This window comes from Elaeis guineensis, chromosome 10 (assembly GCF_000442705.2).
Source record: "Elaeis guineensis isolate ETL-2024a chromosome 10, EG11, whole genome shotgun sequence".
NCBI classification, from domain to species: domain Eukaryota; kingdom Viridiplantae; phylum Streptophyta; class Magnoliopsida; order Arecales; family Arecaceae; genus Elaeis; species Elaeis guineensis.
The window spans coordinates 6747354-6767036 of record NC_026002.2 but is presented as its reverse complement, the minus strand read 5'-3'; the positions used below and the strand labels follow the sequence as shown (position 1 = coordinate 6767036).

The 19683-nt window shown below is 34.9% G+C and overlaps 1 protein-coding gene across 3 annotated transcripts; it reads left to right on the top strand.

Moving 5' to 3' along the window:
- Window positions 1-554: 554 nt before the first annotated feature.
- Window positions 555-12836, top strand: LOC105053455 (mediator of RNA polymerase II transcription subunit 20a). 3 transcript variants are annotated; one of them, XM_029267091.2, is made up of 4 exons: window positions 556-883; window positions 1020-1328; window positions 9100-9186; window positions 12402-12836. In XM_029267091.2, the coding sequence occupies exons 1-4, from the start codon at window positions 881-883 to the stop codon at window positions 12624-12626; spliced, it is 624 nt and encodes a 207-aa protein (XP_029122924.1). In that variant the 5' UTR covers window positions 556-880; the 3' UTR covers window positions 12627-12836. The 3 variants fall into 3 exon arrangements, with proteins under 3 accessions (XP_010932913.1, XP_029122924.1, XP_010932912.1); XM_010934610.4 differs by having other exon boundaries at window positions 558-883; window positions 1004-1328; XM_010934611.4 differs by lacking the exon at window positions 9100-9186 and having other exon boundaries at window positions 555-883; window positions 1004-1328.
- Window positions 12837-19683: the final 6847 nt, after the last annotated feature.

The window sequence follows — 19683 nt, the reverse complement described above, 5'->3', positions numbered from 1 at the left end:
TAATTTGGTCTTAATATAATACAATAATAGAATTGCAAATAATGTAGATAACAAACAGTACTAGAAATAAGGAAGTAGACGGTGGAAGGAGATGGATGCTCAAATTATATTGAACTTAGCAGCATATAGCGGGCTTAGGGACGGTGAGAAAAGTTACAGATTTGATTTCTATCACATGTTATTTGTCAAATTATAACATATTCACTGAACTGTAGGTAATTAATCTTACCACATTAACTAATTTGATTTGTTGTCTTTTAATATCACCGTTCAGTCAGAAAACAACATATGATCATCATGTCATTCAACTATAAGCACCAATAGACCATTGCATGACATGATGATCATACATTGTTTTCTGACTGAATAGGGATATTAAAAAAAAAGACAACAAATCAAATTACTTACAGTTCAGTGAATATGTTATAATTTGAAAAAGAAATAACCTCACTTGTCAGAAAAGCTCTGCAGATTATTAATAATTAAACAGTGAAGCCGTAAGATTAAAATCCAACGACTCCGATCAATGTGAGAAAACTAAAATCCCAGAACATCACGACCAGTCATCGTCCGTTCTCTCTTCTCTCTTTCCCTCTAGCCGACGCTCCCGATCTACACCGCGTCCGCGACCTCCGAACTCCCGTCGGATCGTCTCTCTCGTAGTCCCCGTCTGCCGTCTCTGATGCGAGCGCTCCATCCTTCTCCATCTCCGCTTTCCGTAGTCTTGATCTGAAGGATGCCCATCTCCTCCTCCTTCCTTCTCCATCTCACGACCTTCGATGCCTGACATTGTCCACCAAAACGAGTTTTAAATCTTGTAAGAGGTGAGAAGAGGGGTTCGTCGTCGGAATCTATATCCACCCGTAAGCATGCCCGTCAAATGGTAAGAGAAAAAGAAAACCCCTTCTCTTCCTCCATCATGATGATGCCACTCATGATGGGGCTTTTTTTTTCCCCCTAATTTTTTTTTTTTTTTTTTTTTTTTTTTTTTTATTTTGGTTAGGCTGATGCACTGGCAGCCGAACCAGGGGGTGACGCTGACCACCCAGATCCTGACGGAGGCGTGCCAGTGCGTGGAGAGCCAGCTGGGCGGCGCCAAGGACGGGCGGTGGAAGACGGCGCTCACCTACTACCGCCCCGCGCTGCGCGAGGCGTCGGCATCGGGGGACCTCCCCCGGGAGTTGCTGGGCGTTGCCCTCCACGACCAACTGGGAAGCTACTACTTCCTCCTCCGCGCCCACCGCCTCATCCTCCAGGCAGACTCCTCCATGCAGGCCCTCATGGATAAGCTCCAGTCCTACAAGCCCCGTGTCGTCCTCAACTTCGAGGTTGGATTCTACTATTGCTCGTTGCTTTCTCCAATTGATATGTTCGTCTGTTGATTGATTAGTTCCTTGGGATTTTATTGCACCTGTATGCTCGGAGGAGTAGTGGTTTTCAAAAAAATTAATCACTTTGGTGGTTCGATTGTATGATTGAAAGAGAACGAGCTTCAAAATCCTAATTTTGATGGTGAATTCTTGGGCTTTAGTCATTGAATGGGTTTGGACAGGATCATGTTAGTTTTTTAATTGAAGCATGATCACTCTCAGGAATCAAGATTCATATGAATGCACATGTACAAGGGGAATTGTCGCTACTGACCAATAAACATAATTAAGTTGACAGGGATGGTATTGGACGCCTTTCTATATATTTTTTTTTGTGATGCATCAATGTTGTTTCATCTATATATACAATTTTTTTGCTGTGTGGTTTTTGCAAACACAAATACGAAACTCTTGCCGCTGCTTGTAGAAGAGGTTGCTTCTTCCTACATCATCATCTTCTTTATATCCTAATATTAGCCAGGATGCATCATAATAATTTGTTAGGCAGCATTCTTATTTTATTTAAACATAATTTCCAATAAAAAATTGTATATACTTTGTTTTTTTTATCAACATGGTGGCAAGCTACCCCATGTTTCATTGAAGAAAAATGAAATGAGAAAGAAACAAAGTTTTGCATATACTTCAGCCTCGATTGGCTGATATGGATGCATACATTGCCTTGAGGCATTGAATAGTCCGAGCTATACATAAAGTGTTGTAGCTTCAGTGTGAAAGGTCTGAACTTTCCATTTAAATTCTGATATATAAGAAGCCTTTCTTTCTTTGGAGCAAGCCATTGATTGGAAGTTGGCAGGAAAGTTGCACATAATCTAGACCTATTCATGGTTGCTTGACCTGCTCGAGCTCGAAGCCTTTTGAATATGCTTGAGCCAAATATTTTAGACCGGGCGGACTAGGCTGGGCTTGGAAAATAGGCCCATCTAATAAGTGGGCTGGGCTGGAACTGGGGATTAAAGCCTGGCCTGAGCTTGGCTGAGGTTGATTTTTTTTTCCTTTTATTTCCTTCATATTTGATCTATTTGTATATGTAATTAACAATTGTTGTTGATTTGTGAACTTAATAGGATAGTAGACATGTTGTATGTTGTTGTTGGCAATAATTAATTATTTATATTTAGCATTTTAAAATATTTTTATGTATTTTTTAATATTTTAGAAAAATGGCAATGAAACTCGAGGCCTAGCTCAACGTTTGAAGCTTGAGTAAGGGCCATGCTTGGGCCTGGAAGGTAGGCCTGAATGCCAAGCCGAGCCTTACTCAAGCTTAAGTACATTTTGTTGACCTTTGCACAAGCTCAGCTTGAGCCCAACCCTATCTATGTATAGGTCTAATATAATTATATCCAAAATATTCAGTTAAAAATTCAAACAATCTGATGTGTAACCATAAACTAAACCACTCTTAAGCACATACGTAGACCAATGTAAACAAATGCCAAGAAATGATTCTGTAGAGGATGATACTCCACAAAAATCTGTGTATTTGGCTTATAATGGGAATATAGTGTTATTAAAACCTTGTTTTAGTTTTCATGTTATATGAAATTAATCATTTATCTTGAAAGAATTAGCTTAAGGGAGTTAGAGGACCTAGTCTTAAAGTTCTCTTGTTGGATGCTCCCCTTCAATGACTTGGATTTAAAAGGAGTTCCTGCATCACGTGGCTGAGATGACTGTCTGTTTTGAATCATAGAAATTTGTCAGGAAGAGTTGGCTGAGTGCAAGCTGTTATCGCTGGAGTTAACTAAGAAGTCCAAAAATCCTACATAATCCTTTCACACTGTCCGCTTATCAGTCAGTGCAAACAATCACATTTTTAAATTCCTTTCAATTGCTGGAAAGGGCTCATTTATTTGACCTTATGGTATGCATGACCATAAATATCTTTGAACTACTTGCCCATGAGCTATCCATCTAAATTATGCTTCTTCTATAGCCATATTTGTCCCAAGGTGGAATGATGGTGTTGTATGTGGAAACTAAAAGTAGTGAAATCCACCTACATGCATGATGTGCCACATTCTCTCTACTTTGCAGGTCCTATCTGACCATGGTGTAATATTGGTACAAAAACAGTTGAATCATGTGTGCAAGTGTTAGCAAACACTCCAAGCTGATTTCTTCTCATCAGATGTATGGAACTTGAGGTAGGTTTGGGAGAACAAACACCAATTAAAGCTAACTAAACCTCAACCAAAACAAGCTAAACATGGCTGCTCTTTTCCTAATCTAACCTAGGATCATACATAACACTGCATGCTTCTTAATCTAACTTGAATCTAGTCCTACAACTTTGACATAATTAGTTAGACATGCATTATGGAAATAAAACATACATACTCATTAGTATATAAAAGCAAATTCTCCTCGAGCACAGACTGATCATGTACAGAATCCGAAATACAGTAGCTTTACCATTCTTTACTCAACAAGTTCATACTAAGAATATGTTGTAGTTGTGAAGTCTGAAAAGCATGTGTACTACTAAAATTGATAGGAAACTTACTTCAAATCAACAAATTCTATTCCATTTCTCAATAAAAATATGAAATATTTACCTAGCATACTTTTGTCACCTTTACAGATCAAAGTCAATTCCATAATTTGGGAGTTTTATGAAATATTAACAAAATCCAGAATTTCTCATTCAGTTTGTATTCGTTAACCACTAAAATTTAAAAGTGATTAAAGACAGCTACTTTTCTCAAAACTTCTAGGGTTCCACGACCCAAGTTATTCCAAATCTTTCTATAACTTGTAAAACTTGATACAAGTCTTGCGAAAATGCTTCCCAAAGTCCAAATTTTATCGACATCAGTGCCCAAAAGACATGAAGAAATGTGTCCAATATTACATGAAAAGTTGGTTCCGACTGGTTTCTACAAAAGCCAAACTAGAGTTGCCAAATTCACCAAAAAAATTAACTGAAACCCTGAAAGTAGATTGGGTTTTGGACTACTACTCACTCAAAATTCTACCAAAATGATCTACTATTTCGGCCTATCGGATGGCATATATGGCATACCGAACTATCGGATGGCAAGTATGGCTACCGAACAACCTGCAGGAGTATAACTAATGACCTATCTGTATAAATCTCAGCTTTGGATTCTTTTCACAAACATAAAACAGTTACTTTTTATTTTTAAATCTCATTTGACAAGAAAGCCTCTAGTGGTGGTCTATTGAACTGTGGAATTCATGTCAACAAATATCCTGAACTGTCATCATAGCAAGAAAAAATCTTTGTGCAAAAACAGTTGAAATATAACTATTTTTAATGTTAATACCTTTTATAACTAATATTACTTCTTAGCAAATGGCTGCAATTTTGTTTGGTTTACAGGATTTGACACTTACTCTACAAATGATCTTCAAGTATATGATGCACAACCTATGGACATAGTTTTTTCTCCCAACAATCAGACATTACTCATAGAAGGCTTTGCATGTGCACCTCCCATTTACATGACATTTTACATAAGGGAGTACTCTTTGAAACTGAACTATTAGCCCAAATTGTGAAGTCTCATACTTAAAGAACATCCACTTGCACCTATCCATATCATGACCTGGTTTACCATAGTGCACCATTATTGAGCTGGTTCATGTCAAATCGGTTTGTACAACAACCAAACATCTATTGCATGCTATTACCAATATAAGTAAAGTCCTCAAAGTTAACAAAGTGAATCTTTTCTATTTTATCTCCTATATGTGGAACAATTATCCATCTAAGTCTTCTTATGCGGAAAATATTAACTTCTCAATATAAGGTTAGGCATGGGAGTTTTACCTTACACTTTCTGAATGGCAATCCCTTGTTCTTACTCTTTAGTGAATTTTTATCCATTTAATACTACAGAATCACAAAAACCAGCAAAATACATCATGTAATGGATGATCTTGGTAAATTTTCTCTTTGATCCCTTATTAATAATTGTTATATGATTTTAGGCAATGTAGTTCTTTGCATAGAGTCTCATCTAACTTGAACCTATTTCCTAAAATTGTGATTGGTATTCCTAAACTTCAGAAAAAGACTCAGTTAGGTTAAAGTCCTTTGATCAGTTTCAATGCCATTTTATCCTTATTGATACTTCTATTTTTGTAAAGTTTCTAATGCTAATCCTCATCCATGGGATCCAAATTACCTTTCCATTGTTAGTTCTTAGAGCCATTATAATTGTCATTTTTTCACCAGTTTCATGTTTTATTGAGATGTGACAGCTTTATCTTAATTCATAAAGCTTATAAGATCACCTCTTCCTTGGTTTTGCAAACTTCTAGACACCCATCATTGGGTGCTTAACCTTTTTCTTTACTTTGTTGATGTGATTATGTGCTTTGATTGGATAAATTTTCTCTAATCAAAATCAGATCATCTCTTGAACTTGTTGATATGATTATAGATCCAGGTTGCATCTGAGTTCAACGGGTCATATTTTGCATCTTTTTAACTTTATCTAATACGTTCCACATTAATATGTTTCATTGATGAGCTTGGTCCTATGTGTTTCTGCTGCTGCTTTTCTTTTTTTTTTCCTATGGCAGGTTGCCTTCACTACTGCACTCTTGTCAGCTTGTGCCGTAGATGCAATCTACTTCATAATAGAAAGGATTAACAGTCTATATCTATTTTTTTTTAAAAATCTGAAAATTGCTATGTTCTCTAGATTGTACAATTGGTTGCTAAGTTTGGACCTTGCAAATAGGCGATGAATGCATGACGATTGATCATAGGTCAGAAGATGGAATGACTTTTGTCTTGTCTCACTAATCATTAATAAGCGTTATAGCAAGCAGCTTAATAGCATTACATAAGAGTTCAAGAGTAGGTTAAAAAGTAGTGTAGAAGGCCTATAAAAGAATAATACACTAGGTCAGGTTTGAGCTCCATATTAGATCTGGTCTAGTGGTTTAAGGATTTCTTTGTGGTACTCCAGATGGTTAGGAATTTTTTTTATCAGAGTTGAGGGTCTAGATTGCTTTTGGATAGAGCTTTCTTAGTTTCTTTTCTTTCCAGAATTGTATATTTGAGGTGCTTTTGAGTTTTAAATGACAATGAAAGAAGTAGATATGTTGAGAAATTTCCTTTTGGATTTAATGTTGGAAAGGGGAGGCTTGCAAGAATCATAATTTTGTGTATATGGAATGGTCTGTGATGTTATGGGAGATATGAATGGGTGAGTTTAGAAGGGGTGATGCCCATCCTTTACTGGACTGTGGGTAACAGTCACTTGAAAATTTTGTGTTGGTCAAAAAAATTGATTTTTCCCCTACTTGATAAAATACTGTGGACATCTTTGCACTAGGGTTTTTGCTGTTTTATTGTTGGAAGATAAGAACATTTCAAGCCTTTCAACTTTAGCTACTACAGAGGAGAAATTGAATAAAATCATTGGGAATGTTTTTTTTTTACGAGTTAGTTCCAAATACTACGTCAACAACAAAGGTAGCTTGATGCTTAACCTTGTTCATGCGCTTGGATATAGTATTTTGTTCTTAACTTGGAGAAGATTTCATGGTATTGTCTATAAGTCAGACATCTTTGGCTTGTTCAGATTGATAGCTTCCAAGTTGCATTTGGTGGCATGGTAAATAACGGTTTGGCACTGTGGTGTGTTTACAGAATTAACTTGATGAAGTGAACATGTTTTTTAAGATCTAGATGCTGATAACTTAGTGGTTTTATTGCTTGTGCAGTATTCCATTGAATAGCTGCTAATTCAATGACACTCATCAAAAATTCTAGTATGAGATCTAGGAATGTTCCCTAAGTCTACAAAACCTTATAAGTCAGAAACTTTTGCTTTGGGCATGCATCTGCTTTGGAGACCTGTGAGCACCCACTTCCTAAGTGTTTTTGTATCATAAATTTCTTAAGAGATTCACTCTCCTGTACTATACTTGGATCCCTTACCATGCTTGTTACTTGGCTATAAACTATAAGGAACTTCAGTTTTAGTGACACAATAGAAATTTTAATGTAAATAACCATATGAGATCATGTGCACTGCTACGCTGCAATGAATTTTCTAGCTTCAGGAGGATCTTTGACATTAGGACATTGCTGCCTCATTTGTCAAAACTTTGTATCACTATGGTCCTCTATCTAGATTTAGTTTCATTAAGGTCTTTTCTTTGTTGACATGATCTAATCATGAAAATGGTGTAAATTGTAGGGTATATTATGTAGCACTACCCTTCCAGTAAGATATGGCTGTTTAATTGTTATCATTTTGTATTTATTTTTAGAAAAGAATACTGAATTAATATATAATTGTGAGGACCCATTTGGTCATGTTTGACGGTTTCACCAAGGAGAGGTGCATCGCTGCATACCTATTTGCAAAGTAGGTCTACAGGTTGACTAGGAAGTCCGGATTGTTATTCATAGCACTTCATGTAAAGCAGTACAATTTATTGCTTGCTAAAGCTTATGCTGGTGACTATCAAATAGATCTTCTTCCTATCCTTGTAGCTCTCACTAGGTCCGGGTTCCTAAGGATCATTCATGCATTCCATATAAAACTAATAATTAAGGATGGTCGTGCAGATCAATTAGTGCAACTCTATTTTTCTTGGGTCTCCTTGGCCAAAACCATACAATTGGCTAGGCCTTTTAAAAGGAAGGACATTTGTTTTTTTTTTTTTTTTGGTTTATGAACTAAAAGGAAGGACTTTGAATCATTAGTTTCGCTATGAAAAGATCTATGTTGCTTGGTTATGTGTTTAGTCCCACATTGGTTTTGGGGAGGCTTGGTACTTATACAGTGCCAAGTAACCCAAGTAATACTTTTTAGTTAGTTTTTTTGGGTGCGGTCTTGAGTTGTTATTAGATGGTATTAATGTGGACTTGGCTTATGCCCTATATATATTAGGGGACACTATAGCATAGGCATGTTTGGAGTTCACTGTAGGGCGATTATGGTGGTTTTTTAAGAATCTAGGTCTTGATCTAAAAAAATTAGTCAAAAGATATTATTTGAATTCCTTGACTTTATATAAGTATCTAGTATCCAAGATCTTCATAGTGTACAATCGATGTGGGACTAAGCACACTCATATGGGTTTTCACTTTGCTATGCTGAGGGTCCAAATTCAATCGAAACTATTACAAAAACACTAAACTGCGATTAGCCTATGGTTAGCCTCAAAAAAGACTCTTGCTGTAATGTCCCCTGATTCACATGGGGCATGGGCTAGATCCATTTTGATAATATGTCACCTAGAAGGGCTAGTCAAAAAATATTATTTGAGCTTCCTGGTTCTGTATAAAGATCTAAGATCTTCCAAGTGCATAGTCAATGTGGAACTAAACACATGCCCAAATCGGTCCTTTTGGTTAGCCTTTTTGGGTGAGGTCATGGGTTGTTGCAGACTGCCGATAATAGTCCTAGAAAACTGGAGATGTTAAAAGAAGGTGTGCCTATGAGGAGGATATGTTTAAATTACCTTGGCCAAAAGCATGAACCATAATATCAATCATGTATCACCAGCTCTTCTATAGAGATCTCCAGCATTTTGATAAGTTATCTTCCCTCTTCAAATTACATTTTTGTTTGCTTATATTGCCACATGGATCATTATCTAAAGTGCTAACCAACCGTGTTGACTTGCTAATTTAGTTGATCGATACTCCAGTCAAAGTCAAAGAAAACTTGTGCATTCTTACATTACACCCTCTTTTTTAATATCATAGGGATTTCAATACCGACTCGGTGACTTTCAAGTGAGGGTGGGAAAATGTGTTCCATCCTCTGAGGTTCTGAGGGGAATTATGATGGAGGTATGCAGTAGTTAATTTCTTTCTTTAATGTGCTAAGTTTAATTAAGTTTTTGTGATTTTTAGTGGATTATTTTAGCACTATGCCTGTCATCTTTAAACTTTCAATATAGACATGTTGTATGTATGGAGACTGTTGTGCTTTCTTTCTTATATTAGTGTTTTGTCTACTTTATGTTGCTTTTGCCATGTCATACCTTTGATTATGTTAAATATGTTATGAACCTTAATTAAGGGATTATGAACTACATCTTGGTGTTCTTCATTTTGTGAAAGATAAGAATGACACTAAACAATGAGGGGAATTATCCATCATTTATTTTATAAGCTAGGAATTGGTTTGCATCTAAATTAGTATTATCAATTAATAGACCCACATTACTTTTAATGCTTCAAAGGAGATTACTTTTATAATGGTCTTCATATAATGTTTTGTAGATAATCAGTATCTTATCCTTGTCAATGACAAAGTAGGTTTTCATTATAAGGGCTGTTTGAGATTGTTTATGTTCTAAGTCTACTTGCTGTGAATGAAGTGGACCACTTTGAAATGGTGCGCTTCCCTTGTAAACTACCTGATGTAATCTCTCGTCTCACTGCTTCTGTTCCCCTGCTTATCCGTAGGTTAAGTTCCTGTGCATGTGAGTTTCACTCCTTCCTTGAGTTGCCAAGCCATCAAGGCTAACATGACTTAAAGCTGATAGAAGTCCTGTAACCTGAAGACTTCACCAAAGCGGCAAAGCCCATTCAAAAGATAGTTTTATGAGCTTGAAGTAATAGAAATTGGGTCAAATATGCTTGGAATTAAGAAGGCAATGACTTAAAGTGAAAAAGGAGAAAAGTTGGAACTAATGAAAAATGTATAGATGGGGCTATGTTATGTTGTTTGACATGGGGAGGATTTTGGACTTGGAGAGAACATGGCAAATCCAGGCTCTGGTTCAATCTATCATTCTGATGGATTGAACACCAACCACTTAGAGGTCAGAACAAGCATCTTGAATGAGTATTAAGTGCCACATAACATGAATAACTTTCGAAAGCATTCTGAAAATATTTTCCTTATTCAAAGATACCAACACATTATAAATTATTTAAATTCAAAGTCCACGTCTGTTATTAATCCATATTGGAAATTAAATTCATCGAATTGCTATCCACCTCTTCAAATGCATAATTAAACTCCCCTAAATACTTAGGCCCATTTGGCATTGAAGTGTGGAAAAGTGCTTCTTGGAAGGCTACAAACTCTTGTGGATGATTTTAATAAAGCTTTCTAGCTCCTCCTAAAGTTGAAAAAGGTCTACTCAGCCACCCGAATGAGTGGGTTTGAGTCGTAGCAACGAAATTTTATCTAGAAAGTTAATTTGAAATACCTTTTATTGCCATATCATTTGAATTAGGTGTTTTCTATGCGATAATCATGCATTTAAAGATTTTGAATTTATTTATATATTACTGATAATTAAAATATAAAAATAGTTAATGATATGTATAATAAGGGTTTGGATAATAATATAATATAATAAAATAGACCATCAAACTTTATAATATTACCATCATTATTCTAATATAATATAATATTATAATAATAAAATATTATTAAATTGTAATAATATTATTATAACATACTGATATTGCAGAAATAATGTTATATTTTATAATACTATAAAATTGTATTATTTATTATATTATCTCGATTAAAATATCAAAATAAATAATTTATAAATTAAGAGTACTTTGTAATAGCGGTTTTGATAGTACAAAGAGTCAGCGTTATGCAATTTCCTGATAAAAGTACTTTATCATTTTGGTTCCATAATAGATGTTAAAGTTCTACCATACTTCAGAAATGTAGTTACTAAATAGTCAACTTTTCATTAAATTCTATACTAGAGAAAGCTCTACCATCTAAAGAGCTACAAACAAAAGCTTTACTACCTACAATGATGCCAAACAGGGCCTAATAATGATCTGTGCATGAAAGCCTGGCCTGCTGTTGTGCAAAGCTGTGCATGGCGGTTCTGAAAGTTCCCATCAGCACTTGCATAGGATCATGCATACAAGCTTCATGTCATTCATATAGGTGGGAATGGTTTTATGCTACCATGAAGTGATAATTTGTGAGTGAGTGGCTCATATGGACTGCTTAATGCTGCCATGAAGTGATAACTTGGGAATGGTTTTATTATATTTTTCTGTTAACAGGTGAGAATCTTGGGAAGGAGGATGCCTGTAATTTAATCTTTGTTTGGTAAGTTGAGAGGGTTTGGACTGGAATGCAGGGTATTAAAATCCTCTCCATTGTTTTCAAATAAAAGATCATTTTATATTTGGTCTCTAGAGGAACAATCGTAGTTTGGCGCTGCTTTGCTAGAACAAACATGCCAGCAGTTAGTTTTTTTTTGTTCTTTGCAGTTTTTCTATTTTTTTATTTTTAAAATCCCCTTTGGACATGAACACTGTTCTGTTATCGGCTGAAACCTGCCTCATATATTGAACATTGACTTGTAATTTTTCATTGCCATTCAATCTAAGACAAAGCAGATAGCTTGTAGTGTACTGGCCCTTATGAAGAACCTTTATTTTGATATTGTCAGGGTGAACAGCACCCTCTCTACTATGATGAAGAGCCATGTCCTTGTTTCCAAAACAACCCTGTTCATTTCTTGTTTCAGTTGTCTGTTTGAATAGGGGGTGAGACTATGTTTTTCGTGTGGATGGCCTTGTAGTTTCCATCACTAAAAATCTTATCTAACATGTGGTAGCGCTCATTTATCTCAGCTCTGTACTTGTTATAGTGAATGAGAATGGTGAAAAAAGTCACGGTTTACCTATCTTTTTATACGAGCTACCTCAATCATGTACGTGTGAAGCAAGCGAAAGGACTGTGATCCAACCAAAACCCATGTTAGCTTCCCTCTCTCATTGAAGATGGTGCCCTGCAGAGCCTTTTTTTATATTAGATAACAAGAAACAATGATCAAATCATGCTGGTTCTAACCAGAAGGTATCTTAGTTACTCTGGAGCTTCCCCATTATATGGTCGTAGATTCATATCATAATTTTCAAGTAGCTAAATTTGATATTGTTTATAATACATCTTCAGTAAGTTATTTGTTGTTTTTCTTTTTGGCAACATTCTAACATTTTCATATCATCACTACAGAATGGTTATAAAACCTAGCATTTAACTTTGCTGTTCTCCTTTTTTGTAGGTAGAATACCTTCCCTTGTCTTCAATAGAAAAATCCAGGCAAATTCTGGAAGATTTCTTTGACATATGGCAGGACACAGTAAAGAAGAGGTCATTGCCTGGCCATTTTATTCTTGTTGAACCAAATTTTGCAGACTATGGCCTTCAAGACCATTATACTCCTCAACATACAGCGGTACAGTATGCAACTTGCATGACCCAACTGATGGCTGCTGTAAGAAATTAGTTATCTTTAAACTAGGGGAGATAAAAGGAAGTTTACCATACCTTCTATTGTTATTTTTGTCAGACTTCATTGTACCTTTCAATATTGTGCCCTGTATGTGGTTTCTCATAGGAGTTGATAGGCCGGTGGGAAAATGATTATAGGTTTTGGATTTCTGCTTATTTTGATAATGTCGTTTGGATTATGTGTATTGAAAAAATATTTTCTATCCGTTCCTTCTTTTCGTTGCTCAGTATTCTAAATCTGCCCTTGCTTTTGTCCGTTATGATTTACCTTCTCTGATCCAATCAATTGATCACCACAGCTTTATGTTTGTTTCTTATATTCACTTCAGCAGCGTTCCAAATATATTCTTACATAAACGCTTTCTTTGTATGGTAGATTCATATTTAGTCACGCAGAGTCTTATTCAATATGTTTTGAGATCTAAATTTAGGTTTGTTTTTTTATTTCTGATGAGTTTGAGCATTCTCAAGCTTTGCGACAAGTTTGAATGTCTGTTTTAATCACTCCTAAATAATTTTGCTCTGTTTGGTTGCTAAAGGATATTTTTGTGTCCGGCATACTTCTTTCACTCAATGTTCCTTCTAGGTCCAGTGACTTGTGACAAAAATAGCACATCTTTGTCAATTTGGCGTTTATTTAACTCAAGACACCATATGGATTCTCTGATTCCTGGGAAAAGAAATATAAGGAGGAAAGATTGATAAAATTGGAGCTCTAGGATCCCTTGCTGTAATTGTCTTTTATGGGTTGCTCCATCTCCACCCCACCTGCAAACTCAAGGTCAAGTTGAGGTGCAAAAATGACCTTCCAGCCTATCTCATGCTTAAGCCAGTATGCGGTTCAAGAGGGTTGGCTTATTTTTGTGATACCAAATAATAATCAGGTCGCGCATGTGTCAAGCCCAATAACGTGGCCATCATATTGAATATTATGCATGTTTATTTTGTGGGGAAATTCTTTGTGCATTGCAGGCGGTGTTAGAAAATTCAATATAGAGTATGCCGTCTTATCCGATTGGTTCATGCAGTCATCATTTTTCAATGCATATTTAATATTTATAACTTTATTTTTTGATTTAAAATTTTGAATGACGAAAATATTTTTATTTTTTGAAAAAATTATAGTATTTTATATTTATATTATGACATCCTGTATTTAAAAAGTCATAATTTATGTTCATATCATAATATAATGCAGGATGTCATAATATGCACAGGATGTCATAATTTTTTTTATAGAATATGGATATTTTCATCATTCAAAATTTTCAAATGAAAAAATAAAGTTGTAGACATTAAATGCGCGTTGGAAAATAATTGGACAAAAATATCTCTTTCATATTATAATATCTTGGGTCATATTATGATATCTTAGGTCATATTATGACATTCTGCTTGCAGGAAATCATAATTTGACGTAAGATGTCATAATATGCATAGGATATTATAATTTTTCAGATCATATTATGACATTCTGTGTATAAGAAATCATAATATGTTATGTCATAATTTTTTTTAAAGGATAGCGGTATTTTCATCATATAAAATTTTAAACGAAAAGATGAAACTACATACATTAAATGTGCGTTAAGAAGTGGTGGCTATATGGATCAATCATATAAAGTGGTGCATTTCACGTTGGATTTTTTACACTGTCTGTGGTGCACAAAAAATTTCTCTTATTTTGTGTATGACAGGAAACGCAACAATAAATCTTAGAATTTCTTGTAAATTGCTTCAGGAGTTAATGATATTACCCATCTGTGAATAGAGCTTTAGAGCAAGGAATGGTGCATGTGCCAGTGGTTTCAACATTAGACAATGGCCCTTAAAGAGTCAAAGGCCAGCTTACAATGTTGTGCATCTTGCTGAAAGCTGAAATTATGGAGAGAAAATTATGTTATAATGTCACACTCTCGATCCGATATTTGTTAAGAGTCATGACAACCATCACATATTTATAAAGAATTATCTTCATATGTAAGGTATTCCAATCATGATATCAATGCATCACAACAAAATTAATCTAAATAATTGAAAGTTAAAATTTAATTAACAAACTTAACTAATAAATATATTTGAAAATCTTTATATCAAATAAATCTCGATCGATAAATTTTAATTAATAATGATAGATCTAAATCTATTCAATGTTCGTATTACTGTATTTTGCTTGTAATCTCTCTTCTAAGTAGCATCCATGTCCGAAACTAAACATCTAAATTTGAAAAAGAAAGAAATAATGGTGAGCTTGATAGCTCAGTAAGCAATAAATATTTTAATTAGATAAATTAAGTAATAATATATTAAAAATAAGCATATAAGGTATATTAATTTGATATCCAATTCATATATACAATACTTTTCAAATAATAAACATGAGAATGAAATTTTTTCACAATTCAAATTTTGTTTATAATTCAATTTCTTTCAAAACATCACTTTCATCTTGATAGTTATGAACTAAATCAAAGTATCACTACATAATTCCCAATGACAGGATCTCAAAGCACCAGCACATAATCCTTACTGGTAGGATATCAAAATACCAGCATATAACCCATATTGGCAGGATATCGAAATATCAGTGCATAACTTCTACTAGCAGGATATCGAAATATCAGTATTTAACCTCCACTGGCAGGATTTGATACATGGTTAGACTGTGAGTCAAAATCTATTTCAAATTGAAATACTTTTTCATATTCCAATTCAACAAGTTCATAAATCGAAATCAATCGACATAATCTATCATAAATTTAATATATTTGATCATAAATCATTCAACATATTGAAAAAGGATATATTCAATAATTCAAAATACCATACATCGAATTTATAAATAATGAATAATTTAATATAAAAATATTTTATAATTCATTAATAAATATAAAAAAAATGAAGCATTACTTATCTTACAAGTGATACTAACCAATTGATTAAATTAATATTGAGAATTTTTTTCAGAACTTGTCAATACTACATCAGAACCTTAGATATCTTGTTGTGTAAGAGCATAAACCCTTCCTTAGATTTGAGATTTCAAGGTTCTATCCTTATTTTGTTTGGTTATTGGGGTAGGTTGACTCTCTGTTCTTTATGGGCATTCAGTTATTTTATAACCCTTTTGACTATTATTAAAATATGCACTAATATTCTAGCGACAGTTCTTTTCATCATGAGCTTTATCGCATCTAAAATATTTGATGCTATCAGTTGATCTAGAATTATTATTTACTGGTCTTTTGTTAGGGTGGCCATTTTTCTTGATCCGACCTGACCCGATTCGAATAGGGCAGGTTTTGTCCAACTTAATTAAAATTTGAGATAGATATGGGTTTTAGAAAAAAAAATCTAAAATGAGTTCGGAACAGATATGAATAATAGCACGCTTTGCCCCAAACTCGACTCGATTCAATCCTTATATATAAAACCCAACACAAAACCCTAGCCATCATATGCCTTCCCTATTCGACTGCTAAGACCCAAAACCCATCCATTGTAAGCTTCCCTATTTGGCTGCTAAGACCCAAAACCCTAGCCATCGTAAGCTTCCCTATTCGGCTGCTCTGACCTCCCACTTGATCAAGGTTTCCTATTCAGCCGTTCCAAGCCTCGTGACCACTCGAGACTCCTGAGGATGGATAAAAGAGAGGAAAGATGGAGAAGGGCGGCGGTAGGGTCGTAGGTGAAGTGGAGGCAAGCGGTGGGTGCGGAGATGCAGCGGCAATGGCAACCTTCATGACTTCCACAGCTGGGTGGTGAAGGAGGATAAGGCTTCGACAGGCGATAAAACCCTAGTCATCGTCTAAGCTTTCCTATTCATCGTCGGAGAAAATTAAAAATTAAGGCTTCTTCCCACGTAGATTGATTTTTTTTTCCCGCTTTTTTCTTCCTTTTCTTTTTCATTTCATTCTCTTTCTTAGAAATCTATGGGGAAGGAGAGAACCTTTGGAGATCAAAGGGGTTTCAGTTTCTTAGATTTTGATTTGGGGATTTTTGATCGAAAAATCAGAGGGGTTTCCTCGGGTGGGTTTGGGGATTTTTGGTCGAAACTCAGAAGCAGATATATTTGAGCTGACCCGAGCTAGTCTAGACCCCTTATTTAATCTGACCCGATCAAAGAGGGGTATGAAGCAGGTATGAGTTTGGATATTTTTTGCGGGTGTGGTGGGGGGGTGTATGGGTCTTGGTCGATCCAACTAATATCCGACCCGTTACTACTTATAATTTTTTTTTTTGAACTCTTAGTACTTTTACTATTTGTTCTTGAGATTCATTTGATCTATTTCTCTTCTTTTGATTTCTTTTCTACACATTTTTCATTGACTTCTCTCTCAATTATCAATGCTTTATTTATCACATCTGCATAAGTAGTTAATTCATATAGCACCATTTGCTTTATAATTTCTGTCCCTAGATCCATCTCAAATTTATGCACTTAGTCATGCTCATCCTCGATTAACCTCAGAATAAACTTGGCAAGCTTCATAAATTTAGTTTTATATTCCATAATTGTTATATTTTTTTATTTTAGATAAATAAATTTCTACTCTTATCGAGTCCTTACACCTCGAGAAAAATGTTGGTCATAAGATGCCCTTCGAAATATCTCTTGAGTGAGTTGTTCTCCATTTTATTTATATTTATGTTATAGTCTTTGTCATTGATTGAATAACTCATCTTGCAATATGTATGATATATATAAGATCTTTTCATTATCATGGCATCTCATAATAATAAATATTTTTCTTATCTCAATAAGCCAATTCTTAGCTTATAAAGATTTTATAGTCCTCTTGAAAGTTGGTGGAGATAATTTCTTAAATTCTGTAATATTACTTTATTGATCCTGATGCTCTCTACGGCCTTATGGTGACAATGGTTGTAGTCGCACTTGTCATTGTTGCAGTGACTATTACTGCAACGATTATTACGATTACACCAAGCCGATTAATGTTTACATTATTTGAGCCATACCAAGTTCTTGCTGCTTCATCTGAGTATTTCTGGCAAGATTGATGATTCTCTCCTACTTAAGAGTGCCACCAATTTACAAAGGAGCATTGCTATTCTGTTAGTTTGATGTCTCTCTAACAGCAATCCTAGCAACTCTTTTTATTCGATGTGGAACTGTCTTAATTTTGCATAAACAATGAGCTTCTCGATTTTTTAAAAAAATCTAATATCCAAAATTATTTTTTTATCAAAATTTAATCATAATTATTTTCAAAATAAAATTCATAATTTCAAAATCCAATTGGTTAACTATAATTCAAAGATTATGCTAGAATGTAATCAACGATGAAATTAATGATGTTTGATCCAATCAAGGTGGAGGTTGATGTTTGACAGGCTGTCTGATTGTCATTGGTCAATATCCCTTACTAGAGTCTTTCAAGAATGTTAAAAGATCTTTCTAAGATCTAAAAAATTCTAAAAGAGAGATATAATCTAGAGAGACACTTTTAGAGATAAAACTTGTAAAAAGAAAAAGTGAGATTTTTTAGAGAGAAAGTGAGAAGGAGAGGAGGATGAGGGGGAGGACTCTCCCCTCTTTTTTTCTTTTTTTTTTCTTTTCTTTTCTTTTTTTCTTCTCTTTCTTCCTTTGGTTCATTGGCGACATAGGGACCTGTTGATCCCCTTGTTTTGGAAATAGGGAAGGAATCTTTTCACGACGGCTATGGCGACGATGCGGGCCAAGGTGGTGTGACCGCATATCTCTCCGACCAGCAACTGGCGTTGACTTCTGGCATTAGAAAATTAAAGAAATCCTATGGAAAATAAGAGAAGATTGAAACCGAAACATGACCCCTTTCTTTCTAACCAAAACCCGTCAATAGTCGGCCAGAGTTTATGACCTAACGGCTAAGGAAGAAAAGGAGGAAGGTTTATCAACAATTGCCATCTTCGTACCTGATTTTTTGATGACTATTGGGCTGAAATCCGACGAACTCGATAAAGAATCTCCTGAAGAAGATGAAGAGAAAGAAGGCTTCTCCACTGATGGAAGGTGGCTGATGTTGATGGAGTTCGAAGGGGAGCTTAACCCCTTTAAATAAAGGTGGAGGGCTTTGATTTTCATCAAGAAATCATGAGGAACATGACTACCGATGCGAGTCAAATTCTCTCTCCTAGCACATGCCGTGCACATGCTGGCCAATTTTTTTAATTTTTTTTGGTGGCTCGGTTGATGGAATGGGGTATTACATTCTCTCCTCCTAAGAAAAAAATTTGTTATCAAAATTTTTCTTGTCAAAGTCTTCAAAAATTTAGCATTACTTCTTTCTCAAGTCATCCTCTAATGTCAAGATCGAGTCTTTCATCATAATACTTTTCAAATCAAATTACTGTCTTGATCAATATAAAATAATCCAGATCACCATTCTTCCACTGTACACTTTGATTTTAATCTACTAATGTATGTGTCTAATCTAAGCTTCTAAAGTTATAGCATAATCAACAAAAGTTATCTTCTCAATGTCCCTAATGTTTACCCACCTACACTCAAGCGGTAACGACCAAAGTTCCAATCAATTTGATTAAGATAATTTTATCAAATCATGATTTAAACTAGTATATAGATAATTCAATAAATATAGATCAAATCCAATAGACCCAATTTTGATTAGGATGGATGCCAGCACATTATCCGATGACCATGGGTCAAGACAATTTCACTAAGTTTGATCAAAGTCATCGAAAGAGCCATTTACTGGATCAATCTTAAAGAGAAAAACTTCATAAAGAGAGAGAGAAATAACTCTAGAGAGAGAAAATGGGTAGAGAGGAAGGTGAGAGAAGAAAAGAGAAATTCTCTTCTCTTTTTTTCTTTTCCTTCTTGCTTTTCTTTTATGTTTCCTTTTTTTTTTCTTTCTCTCTCACCGTTTTCTTTCCTTTGTTCATTCAAAACAAAGGAGACCCTTCTCTCTCTCCTTCCCAAGCATCATCATGGAAGACCAGTGGTTGGAGACCATCAGTGGCATTTGACAATGGCAAGGCAATGTCTTTAGCAATAGTCATGGCAGGTGGTCACAGTCGATGACGAAAAA

Bases quoted from the DNA above. Each gene is read 5' to 3' on its own strand.
- LOC105053455 (XM_010934610.4), top strand. The intron at 1,329-9,099 runs GTTGGATTCTAC...TTAATATCATAG, and splicing joins GTGTCGTCCTCAACTTCGAG to GGATTTCAATACCGACTCGG. The intron at 9,187-12,401 runs GTATGCAGTAGT...CCTTTTTTGTAG, and splicing joins TGAGGGGAATTATGATGGAG to GTAGAATACCTTCCCTTGTC.